This window comes from Eucalyptus grandis, chromosome 7, assembly GCF_016545825.1.
Source record: "Eucalyptus grandis isolate ANBG69807.140 chromosome 7, ASM1654582v1, whole genome shotgun sequence".
Taxonomy (NCBI): domain Eukaryota; kingdom Viridiplantae; phylum Streptophyta; class Magnoliopsida; order Myrtales; family Myrtaceae; genus Eucalyptus; species Eucalyptus grandis.
This window is the reverse complement of record NC_052618.1, coordinates 9,097,094-9,109,351: the sequence shown is the minus strand read 5'-3', so window position 1 is coordinate 9,109,351 and position 12,258 is coordinate 9,097,094. Positions and strand designations below refer to the sequence as shown.

Genomic DNA, 12,258 nt, shown 5'->3' with positions numbered 1-12,258 from the left:
TGGCGTCACTCGTATGGCCTTTTAGAATAGTCGGCCTCTTGATTGATCAATCTTGACTATTTACATATTTGGCACCACTCGGAAAAAAGAAGAAGATCAAAGTAAAGTAACAACCCTCATCTTTGTTGAACTCTAACAGTAGGATTCCAATAAGTAATTGGTCGAGAATTAGAATTCTAGTCCACTTGAGAGGCGATTGGTTTCGGGAACTAAGAATCGTCCATTAAGGATCAGTTATGAAAAATTGAAATTGAAAATCGCTCATTAGTTCTATGGACTCACATGGAAACTAAACAAATAGTCCGGTTTAGTTTCTGGGTGGGCTTATGAAACCGGTTGAAATGCACCCACATTTTGAAGAGTTATAAGACTTGAGAGTGAGTGATGAGGTTGGAGGCCGAAGGCAATTGAGTGTGAGAGTGATAGAGGAAGCAATGAGGCTGGAGGCCACCAAGAGCGAGAATGAGAGGGATCGATGAAGCCGAAGGCCATCGGGAGGAGGTGAGGCCGTGAGATGAGTGAGGCGAGAGACAAAGAAAACATAAAAATTTAAAAAATTATATATATACAGGTCAAGTCCGAGTAGATGGGAGAGTGATTTCGCACTTAGAATCGGGAATCGGACTGGTCCCCTTGGAAATTATCAATGTTGGGCTGGTTTGGTTCGGTTTCAGGCATTTCCAATTTCTTTTGCATACTGCTAGTCCACCTCATACAATTTGGGTTGGGTCTCATATATAGGCTCAAACTCAGCAAATGTAATGACAAAGAAAAACTTGCCATTGGTCAAATCCGGTATGATTCTAGGCGTATTGGTCTGGTTCCCGATTCCAAAAATAGGGAACTGAACCCTTAGGTACGAACCGGATCACCCTTCAACCTGCCGGGCGATGAGCTTGAATACAAACAAAATCGAACGTTCAGCAGACGGAAGTTGTGTGGGGAGCGCGTGCAGAGTCGACCGCGCCCATACTTTCCGGCGTTTTCGCCATACCCGTCGGCGCATGAAGCTTAGTCAAACCAAAACAAAATGTCCAGGAGGCAAAAAGTCAAATAGTTCCGACACATCGACATGGTTGAGAAAGCGACAATTTGCTTTCCCATTGAACGATTTGACCATGACCTTGTGACATGCTTAGGTCCCATTACTTTTCGCAAATCCAAAATAGAGTACGTAAAGTTTTAGTTTTTAAGAAAAGGGAACGAGCACACTACATGGCTAATTTGAATTGTTGAAACTGACTGTATGTTGTTTAGTTCATTAATCCATCTTATTATGTATTAATCATTTATTTGCCTGAATTACATGTAATTTTACCTTTTTTCCTTAATAGACATGAGGTTTGCGGAAGAGAGAAATGCAGAATTTCTATATATTTCGATATTGAACAATGAAGAGTTTGATTATTTTTAGGTAACATATTGATTAATGATGTAGATGATAAAAAGAGAGATATGCATAATTAAGAATTACGGAGAATCCAAACAAATGTTCTACTTATCTCTCAATAGAGAGAAATATCCTAGAAAAATATCTCTAATATTAATTATTTTACTCCTTTCTCAAAGTGAAAGCAAGCTCTATCTCCAATATCCACGTTAGTAAATTGGCCTTTTAATCTAGAGCACACGCAGACAAAATGGTCAAACCTCCTGCCTCATCCATTGACCGTGCCGATGTATTCACTCCTCGTGATACTCAATCAATTATTTTATCCACGATTACACGTGCTAATTAACGTTTTAGATATTTAATTCTCATTCGCATTTGAAGACACAATATATACAAAAATAGATATATTCATCATTCCCCCATGAATTCTTTGTTTGTTTTCTCTTTTGTTGGTGCCACGTTCCACAATTTGTCTCCCCACCGACCGAAATTGCCCCCTTTTTTTTTTTTTTTTTTTTTTTTTTTATTTATTCAGACGCGATTGGGTTCATACGGCTCCTGTCGAGATATGAGAATCTTGCTGATGTATATTATTGGTATAATATAGTCATTGCCACTATAATAATAAACAAAGAAACGTGCCCATAACTTCAATTAATTTATAAAATTCGCATCGAGATAAGGATAAAGCACATTATTCCATAAGACTGTCGGTTAAATGAATGTGAATTCAAACATTCAAAACGTGTGTAGAATATCTCCGCCAATGCATGGGCACCTTCTCAGCAAATGCAACACGGGAGCTAATAATGTGAAAAATAAATTGAATGATTGAAAATAATGATTGTTTAAGCTAGCTCAACCTATATATAAATCTCCCACTATGGCCATCCTCTCAACTAATCCGCTCTAGCCCTTCAATCGTCAACGATACAAACTGTACACAAGTGAATAGCTGCTCGATCGCCATCAGAAAATGCTTCCTGAATTCATGAGTCCCTTTGAGACCCATCAATGCGATCTTTTGAAATCGATTTGTGATCATCTTTTTCACGATGATGATGATATCGTTGAGAATGATGCAGTATTTGCGCCGAGGAGTTCGAGCTTCAGCGATCTTTTGCTGATGGAAAGTTGGAGCGAACTACCTCTGAGAGTCGACGACTCGGAGTACATGTTGGTGTATAGCACTTTGTGCGATGCACTCAGTTCTGGGGGGGGTGATGCCTTCGGCTTCGAGTCAAGAACTTGATTTCGAAACGAGGACTGTTGATAACGACGGCATTGGTCTGGAGGTGCAGACGAGACCGGAGATGATGAAGCGCGAGATGAAAGCGCCAGCCAGGATGACGCATTACAGAGGAGTGAGGAGGCGGCCATGGGGAAAATATGCAGCAGAGATAAGAGACCCCAAGAAGAACGGCGCGAGGATTTGGCTCGGGACTTACGAGATGCCGAGGACGTGGCATTGGCCTATGACCGGGCCGCTTTCAAGATGAGAGGGTCGAAGGCCAAGCTCAACTTCCCTCACCTCATCGGCTCCGTCGAGTACGAGCCTGTGAGGGTCAGCTCCAAGCGTCGGTCCGCCGAGCCTAGCTCGCCGTCCAGCGATGACGGGTCGACTGGGACGAAGAGGAGAAAGAGAGAGGTCGATTTAGATGCTGAGGTGGAGTTTGGAACTCCAATCCCTTTTCCCATTCTGGATCTGGGCTTGTTAGGTGTGGACGAACGATTTTTATTTTGATTGTACATACTGTCAAGACATTATTTTCTTCATCAATCTGAAAAAGATATCCCGAACTTGAAACAATCTCGAACACTAGTTTTGGGCACCATCGTTTCGCTGGTTAATCTCTCCCGGCCGCCGTCCGTTTCTTCCCCTTCCTTGGTGATTTCGCTTACACTGTCTCGTCATGCTTGAACAGACCGCGTGAACCAATCATCCGACTCTGTGGGTCCGTAATATACGCTTTGGCTTTGTCTTTCCCGGATTGAATTTGCATGCTGGGGTGCTTATATCGACCGGAATCCCTCGTCTAGATTACTATCGGTGAACTCCTTGATTCAGCTCATCCACCGTCTTGTTGCTGCAAACTCGGACTGTGTACTCCTTGCTGCTTCACTTCACCATCAGCGTCAGCTCTTCCTCCGTCGCCGGTGACGCCACAGCTCCTGATGAAGAAGAAGGTGACGCCATTCTCTCCCTATCTCTCCTTGGAGGAGGGTGGTTAGGCATTCGTGGAGATGTCAAGACAGATTTGGGTCGGACGCACACGTTCAAAACCCACAAGAGACGATCCATCCAATAAACCGATCTAACACAATCCAAGATAGATTAAGAAACCTTAAAAATTCATATTTGGTTTGGCTTAGTCCCAAGAATCCAAATTATCTATCTGAACATCTGAACGGTGTATACAATATTGTTTAGCTGCGGCATACTTCATGTGGAGAGACTTCCTAATTATTAGCATTTTAATGAAATTATAATGATGAGCTAGCCAATCTTAGACTTTTGGGTCGTAGGTGGTGTAAAATAATTATAATTCAAAGGGAAGATTCCGTAACAAGAAGATATTATATATTGCATTAAGTGAAATAGCAGGTTGGTATGAGAAAATTCATATGAATATGAAAAGACATGGCTCAAAAAATGACTGATTTCACGGTCCCATAAACAGGAACAACGGACAGATGGCTTCAGAACTCATGGATGAACGAAGGCACACGTGGAAGGAGCACCTGATCTGGGAACAGTTTGATGAGGAACGAGCTAATGAGATCTTTGTTGTACCGCTCGGCTCTACATCATCACTAGACACAATAATCTCAAGTAAATCGGTAAAATTACAAAAGAAAATTCTAAAACATTTTACTAATATCAGTTCAGTCCTAAATATTTTAATTGTATTGATTAAATTGTAAATATTTTAACAATTTGTCTATATATTCCATCAAACCAATTTTGACAAAAAACAATTGACATAGACGTTAGCTTACATGAACAATATTTTGAACTTTCTAAATTTTTATGATTTTTCTTTTTCTTCATTTCTTTCAACTATGCAGCAAGGGAAATTATTAAAATTATAAAAATTGTTAATATCCACATTGGCCTTCTCAGTTGGTTCACACGTAGGACGTTTGGCATCCACCTTAATGAGTTCTTACCAAACTTGACTAAATGAATTATATTGACAAATCGTTAGCATATTTAAAATTCAACTGGCATAGTTGAAAAAATTTATGATTTTTTTAGCAATTTTCCCCAAGTAAACCTCAATCATTTAAGCTCCCACGCAATTGCATGTCTAAACCCTAACCTCCCCCTTTATGTGATCACTAATTCAAATTCATGAAGACATTGCTAAGCATGTTCTCTCCCTTTAACGACCTATTCAGAAAAGAAAATAGACATGAAGCCTGCAAGGCTGCAAGTAGGGGTGGGCAAAAGAAACTATTTTGGACTAAATCGAACCGGCTAGTTTTGAATGGCTCTGGGATTACCAATTTAGTTCCCAGTTCCAAAAAATTAGTGATTTTTAGTCCGGCTCCTGGAACTGCTCATCTAGACCACTCAGATTGGACTGATTTTTTTTTTTTTTTTTTTAATTTCTTAAGACTGTAAGAACTAAAAAACTCTAATCCGTCCTTCACTACACAAACCAAAGGTGCATAATGCGTGAAACACGAAGACACGGGGGGACAAGCCCTCCCCTTTAGAATACGGTAAGCACAGTAAGCTTGATGATTGTGCAGATAACATTCAGCTAATAGCTGCAGATTCACCTGAAAGCAACCAAGCGACCGAAAAAATCGACCTCAACATAACAAACGGGGAGCAGAATCAAGTTAGCAGAAATCATAGAACAATGCAACACCATCGCGTAACGACCAGAGTATAAAAGGAGGCAAATACAAATGAAAAGGAAAGAAAATAGCTCAAAATTCATCATCTGAAGCTTCATAAACTGACATAAAGTTCTAAGCCACTACCCAAGCTCCCACTAAACTGTGCTCTGCGATCGCAAATTCACGCCTATAGCTCCACCAAAATCACGTGGAGAGTCGAGGAAGTGAAATCGGACGCTGAAATTAAAAACCGCAGCCGGAACGGATTGCAACCAAATCCACCCCGGGAGCGAGAGGAATCAGAGCAAGAGGGTTGATCCGACACCGATGTTTAAGCGTTTCCCACAAACAATCGGGCTGAAGAAGGAGGAGGAGGAGAATGAGCGAAGATACCTTGGAAGGGAACTAGACGCACAGGCGCTTGTGCATGAAGATGGGGCGTTTCGGTACATGAATTGCTCCAGGCTGTTTTGCATGCACAAGTATCGCTTCCATGGCAATTTAATGAGAGAACATTGTCAAGTTATAAGGTGGAAACGCTAGTAGATTTTACAACTGTCAATACAAAATCACCAGAGAAATAAATGAGATAAAATAAAAAACATAAAAATTAACTTGGTTCAGTTTCAACGTTGTTATCTAAATTCACGATAAGAGTCGGTAATAAATAATCCACTAATTAATTAAAGAATTGTAGAGTAGAATCACTCACATATTTGAGTGTTTTCCACATCTAAACTTTACCAACAATCATGTCAGGACTTGAACATTCGTGTCTCCGTGATGAGAACGCCTCGATCAGAAAGTAAACTTTCCGAGCGAAAGTCCGTGTGGTTCTCTGGTCCTACTAACAATCAGATTCAGAACGAGAGTCCCTACTGAGTTTTTTTCGTTTCTTTGACTTTTGCTAGCTTATTTGAGTCGGTCAAGCACTTGGCAGGTCCCTTATGGGTGGCTTCCAAAAGAAAGCCGCACCGTCCGTCCCTTTCTATTTCCTTTTGTGCGGCTGAAAACAAGACAAGTAGACCCTTTTCTCCTTCTTTACATGGCCCATCATCAACAGTGGCGTCACTTGTACGCCGTTCCAGAATAGTCGACCTCTTGGTGGATCAATCTTGGATATTTACATATTTGGCACCACCCCAAAGAAAAAAGATCAAAGTAAAGTAACAACCCTTATCTTGATTAAACTCTAACATTAGGATTCCAATAAGTAATCAGTCGAGAATTAGAATTCTAGTTTACCTTAGGGTGATTGGTTTCAAGAACTAGGAATTGCCCACTAAAGATTAATTTTGAAATCGAAAATTGCTCATTAGTTTTATGGACTCACTTGAAAACTAGATAGGTGGTTCGGTTTAATTCTTGGGTGGGTTTATGAAACTAGTTGAAGTGTCCCCACTTCTAAAGAGTCATGAGACTTGAGAGCGAGCAATGAGATAAAATCTCGAAGGCGATTAAGAGTGAGAGCAACATATGGATCGATGAGGTTAGGGGCCACTAAGAGCAAGAGGTAGAGAGGAATTGATAAAGGCAGAGGCCATGAAGAGTGAGAGTGAGAGATGGAGGCGAGGCCACGAGATGAGTGAGGCGAGAGACGTAGAGAGTTGAAGAAAAAATAATTTAATTTTTTTTTTATATATATGTATGTATATTTAGGTAGATGAGTGGGTGGTTTTACACCATAATTTAACAAGTATAATGACCAAAAATAATATATATATATATATATATATGCCATCGGTTCCATTGAACCATCAATGCGGTCCAGTTCTTGGGACATCGGTCTGATTCTCGATTCCATATATAGGGAACTTGACTAATTGGAAATCGATCACCCTAGCGGCCAGAACTGATCTTTAAGCCCTAGGGCCAACTCATCCAAGCTTTAACAACCTCGTTTTGGGACCACGTCCCCCTCAACCCTGCCGACCGGACCCCGCGGACGGAAGATGTGTTGAGTGCGCGTGCAGAGTCAGTCCACACCCTTACTCTTCGGCATACTTTTCGGCGTTTTCCCCATGCCCGTCGGCGCATAAAGTTTAGTCAAACCAAAACAGGATGGACAGCCAGGCAAAGAGTCAAACAGTTCCGACGTATCGAACATGATTAGGACAGGAAGACAAACTGCATTCCCATTGAAGGAATTTGCTCAGTTTGACCTTGATCTTGTCACATGTTAAGACCCCATTACTTGTCTTAAATCCAAAATCGAGTATGTAAATTTTTAGCTTCTAAGAAAAAGGAACGAGCACACGATATGGTTATTTTGAAAATTGTTGAAACCGACCATATGTTATCCAATTCGTTAATCCATATATTATGTATTAGTAATTTATTTCAAGTGAATTGCTTGTAATTTTATGTTTTTTTTTTTTTAGATGCGAGACATGCAGAAGAGAGAAAAGAAAAATTTCTGAATAATTTATGAATATAAATAGGTTTTATTAGTTTTTTTTGTTGTTGATCCTACTCTACTCCTATTCTAATTCTCATTTTCGAACTTTTGCCCTCCCTCCTAGTAGAGTATGAGAGTCAAAACTCATACTTGAAACTAGATCGTCCTCGCCTCAAACCCTCAATCCTTGCCCCAATCTCCCTGAGAAGGTAAAGATTCGAAACCCCCACTTCCCTCTTCTATGTTGGAATGGTGGACCCCAATTGTTTTTGTTATTTAAGGTAATATATCAATCAAGGACGTGCACAATTTAAAAAAGGGATATGCACAATTTTTGAGAAATACGGAGAATCCAAAAAAATGTTCTAATTATCTCTTAGTAGAGGAAAATATTCTAGAGATATATCTCTAAAATTAATGATCTTACTCCTTTCCCAAAGTGAAAAGCAAACTCAATCTCCAATATCCACATTAGTAAATTTGCCCTTTGATTTAGAGCACACACATACAATTTGGTCAACCTCGAACCTCAACCCTCGACCGTGCCTATGTATTCACTCCTCGTAATGCTTATTCAATTATTGTCTCCACGAATACACGTCCCAAATTGTTAAAACACAATATAAAACAAGTAGATATATTCGTCATTCCTCCATCAATTCTTTGTTTGTTTCCTCTTTTGTTGGTGCCGCGTTCCACATTTAGTATCCCGGCCGACCAAAATTGTCCTTTCTTTATTCGTATGCGATTGGATTTATACGGCACCTATCAAGATATGAGAATCTTTCTGATGCATTTTATATTCTATACGCACAAAAGCCTTCGTATAACATAGTCATTTCCACTATAATAATAGACAGAAACGTGCCCATAACTTGAATTTGTATAAAAATTCGTATCGAGATAAGGCAAAAGCACATTATTCCACATGGGCTGTCGGTTAAATGAATGTGAATTCAAACATTCAAAACGTGCGTAGAATCTCCCCACCAATGCACAGGCACCTTCTCAGCAAATGCAACATGAGAGCTAATATGTAAAATATAATAAATTGAATGATTGTTTAAGCTAGCTCAACCTATATATATATAAATCTCCCACTATGTCCATCCTCTCAACTAATCCGCTCTAGCCCTTCAATCATCAACGATACAAACTGTACACAGGTGAATAGCTGCTCGATCGCCATCAGAAAATGCTTCCAGAATTCATGAGTCCCTTTGAGACCCATCAATGCGATCTTTTGAAATCGATTTGTGATCATCTTCTTCACGATGATGATGATGTTGTTGAGAATGCTACAGTATCTGTGCCGAGGAGTTCGAGCTTCAGCGATCTTTTGCTGACGGAGGATTGGAGTGAACTACCTCTGAGAGTCGACGACTCAGAGGATATGTTGGTATATGGCGCTTTGTGCGATGCACTCAGTTCTGGGTGGGCGACGCCTTCGGCTTCGAATCAAGAACTTGATTTCGAAACCAGGACTGTTGATAACGGCGGCATTGGTCTGGAGGTGCAGACGAGACCGGAGATGGTGAAGCGCGAGATGAGAGCGCCAGTCAGGACGGTGCATTACAGAGGAGTGAGGAGGCGGCCATGGGGAAAATATGCAGCAGAGATAAGAGACCCCAAGAAGAACGGCGCGAGGATTTGGCTCGGGACTTACGAGCTGCCTGAGGACGCGGCATTGGCCTATGACCGGGCCGCTTTCAAGATGAGAGGGTCGAAGGCCAAGCTCAACTTCCCTCACCTCATCGGCTCGGTCGAGTATGAGCCCGTGAGGGTCAGCCCCAAGCGTCGGTCCGCCGAGCCTAGCTCGCCGTCCAGCGATGACGGGTTGACTGGGACGAAGAGGAGAAAGAGAGAGGTCGATTCAGATGCTGAGGTGTAGTTTGGAACTTCAATCCCTTTTCCCATTCTGGATCTGGGCTTGTTAGGTGTGGACGAGCAATTTTTATTTTGATTGTACACACTGTCTAGACATTGTCTTCATCAATGAAAAGTCAATCAGGCGATTCTTACGTTGTGCAAAGACTGCTAATTTGGTTTTTCCTATTCCCATTTCCTTAAGAGTTTTGTCAGAAAAACCAAAACCGTTTCCCATTATAGATCTACCAATATACTAGTGAGTAACAAAGGCAAAGAATTCTTAGCGTAAGTAACCTTAATTTCCGGGAAATAGCAGGCTTTGAATTAGACGTAAAGAGAAATTTACATGGTCAGTCTTGAGATAGAGTTCCCAGCTTTGTCGAGGTTCAAAAGAAACATAGCATCAGGAGGAAGTTCAAACGAAATCCAGAATCGTTCTTTCAGCATCCTTCCTCTCCAAGCAAGCTTTATCAGTCAAAAAAGAATCAAAAAGAGATTATTCCATAAATTTGATGGGAGTGTCGATCCAGATTTTAGAGTATCTAACTCCACCTGCTGTGTCGTTTATACTCTCCATTGATAGGATGGAACAAGAGTCTCGTTGCCCAGTAAGTCGGCAGGGGTTTGGGGCAGCCCTGCCGAGGGTCGTAGGAGCAGTGTCTCCAGCCACCAGAATGTTTTTATAGTTTGAATTCATATTTTATTGATAGTTTGGGCTTGAGCCTATGTCATTATCTCTCTTATGTAATTGGAAAATGTAACAGAAATGTACGATGTGTTAATTATAGGGAAATTATTTGCTGGATATAGCCCTAATTTAAGGGAGAATCGGGGATAAAGTCTTATGTCTTGACTGTTTCTCACTTTTACTCTTTATTTCCTTGTGATTGTGTGTCGAGTCCTAACACCATATCGGGATAAGTGATGTGGAGGTCCTTAGCAAGTTTCAGACCATCTCAAATGGCCCAAAGTTTGGCCGCAGAACTAGTGGTATAGTCAATGTAGCGAGTGAAACCAGAAACCCAATTGGCAATTGCCATTTAAATCCCAAATTAAACCTCCCCAGCCTGCAATACCAGGGTTACTAAGAGTCGAGCCATCGAATTTAGCTCGAACAAGTTCTAGGCCAGGGGAGTCCCTTGCACAAAGACGGCTCCCCTCGCAGGGTGGTGCTTCCTTTTTGCAGAAACACCATAATGTTGCAGCAGCTCTTACAAGACAAAGTCCCTTTAAGTCATGAAACTTGATTTTGTCATCAAAAGATTTTGCTACTGTGTCACGGCCGAAGTTACCATTGAGCAAAGGGGAAAATGACCTTCTCAGACAGTCCAGATATCATCAGTCCAGAATAGAGTAAGCTTATCATCGTTAGCAACATTCGTAAATCCCCCAAAGAAGACCTCATCAGCAGCAAGAAAGGTGATGGATGATTCAGCAGGTTTGCTTCAAAGTCGGTCTTTCATGAATAGGTACCATGTTTTCTTCTTTGGAATCGCATGCCTTGATGAATCGGTATGTTTGCTTAAAGAGAAGCAGGTGTAAGTGATGACTTAAACAGCATCAATTACTCTAAAAGAAAGTTTCCCAATAAACAACAAAAGAATGTAAATGACAACACTAAAGGAAAACGACAGAATATTTTTCATAATTAGAACAAAAATATATTAAATTGATGATAGTTTGAGTTCTAGATACTTTCTAGCAATTAGAAATAGTATCCAGAATTTCAGAAATTACTTAGGGCTCATCTGTTTTCGGATTATTAGGCAAGACTGTAAAATATATTCCAAGGGAGTAATTCTTAAAAGAAGGAAATATTTTAGTTTGACCTTTTAAATGAGGCAGAACTGATATTTCCATTCTTGGTACTAAAAAATCTAAATGAATCTAATTATGGAGCGTATGATCTTAGAGCCCTTAGACTCCGAACCCAATAGCTGGACTCAAGGCACAAGGCATCGAACCCACAATGGCTAGACTCAACACGATCTCGAATCCAAGCACTTGGACCTTAGAACTTAGAAGATTAAAACCCAAGATTCACAAGGGTTAGACACGACACCGAGAATCATGAAAGGGATATTTGTACGTATCTAGGGACTTCCTCGGACTCGAGACATCTAATTAAGGTCGAATTCCAACCCCAATGCCCACAAACTTGGGACCTCGAAGCTCGGACCTAGACTTGGGTGCTCAATCGAACCTAAGACCTTGATGTGAACTTGTAACCTTGGTACTTGATATAGGATACTAACTTTGTTCCCATGTTAATCATTTTTATTATGCCTAGCTATATTATTGTTGACCATAAAAAAATTTCCGTCCATTTTTGAATTTCGAGCAATGTCAAACAGTAAAATTTGGGAAATATCTTTCTTGTCTTCTTTTGTTTTCTTTTTCGCTTTTCTGCACATCATGTACGTTTCCATGCCACCATTTTTTTTTTCAAGCAATCATTCACTGGATCCATTAACACCTTCAGATCTAAGGTCTTCAGATCTAAGGACCATCATCGTCCTTACCCAATAAAAATACGACGAGCGTGCCCCATGCTTTTTAAATAAGATTAAGAAATACATCACTTTGTGTCTCCTTATGATTAAAGAAGTCCATTCGAGCATTTGAAACATGTGCTGAGAAGCTCTTTGATCATCACCAGATGCACCTTCGTGGAATCTACAGATTGTCTTGGGAGTTGGAGCTAAATACTGGTGAAAAAATTATCGAAATGATGATCACTACAACC

At 40.6% G+C, this 12,258-nt stretch overlaps 2 protein-coding genes across 2 annotated transcripts; both read left to right on the top strand.

Moving 5' to 3' along the window:
• Positions 1-2,384: 2,384 nt before the first annotated feature.
• Positions 2,385-3,174, top strand: LOC104452608 (ethylene-responsive transcription factor 13). Its single transcript, XM_039317391.1, is given in 3 exon segments — positions 2,385-2,601; positions 2,639-2,842; positions 2,845-3,174. Coding segments are annotated over 3 exon segments (714 nt in total). The 3' UTR covers positions 3,138-3,174.
• A 5,609-nt stretch (positions 3,175-8,783) lies between these two features.
• Positions 8,784-9,675, top strand: LOC104452607 (ethylene-responsive transcription factor 13). Its single transcript, XM_010067064.3, has one exon. The coding sequence runs from the start codon at positions 8,839-8,841 to the stop codon at positions 9,532-9,534; it is 696 nt and encodes a 231-aa protein (XP_010065366.2). The 5' UTR covers positions 8,784-8,838; the 3' UTR covers positions 9,535-9,675.
• The last annotated feature ends 2,583 nt before the right edge of the window (positions 9,676-12,258 follow it).

Bases quoted from the DNA above. Each gene is read 5' to 3' on its own strand.
- LOC104452607 (XM_010067064.3), top strand. From the start codon at position 8,839: ATGCTTCCAGAATTCATGAGTCCCTTTGAGACCCATCAATGCGATCTT.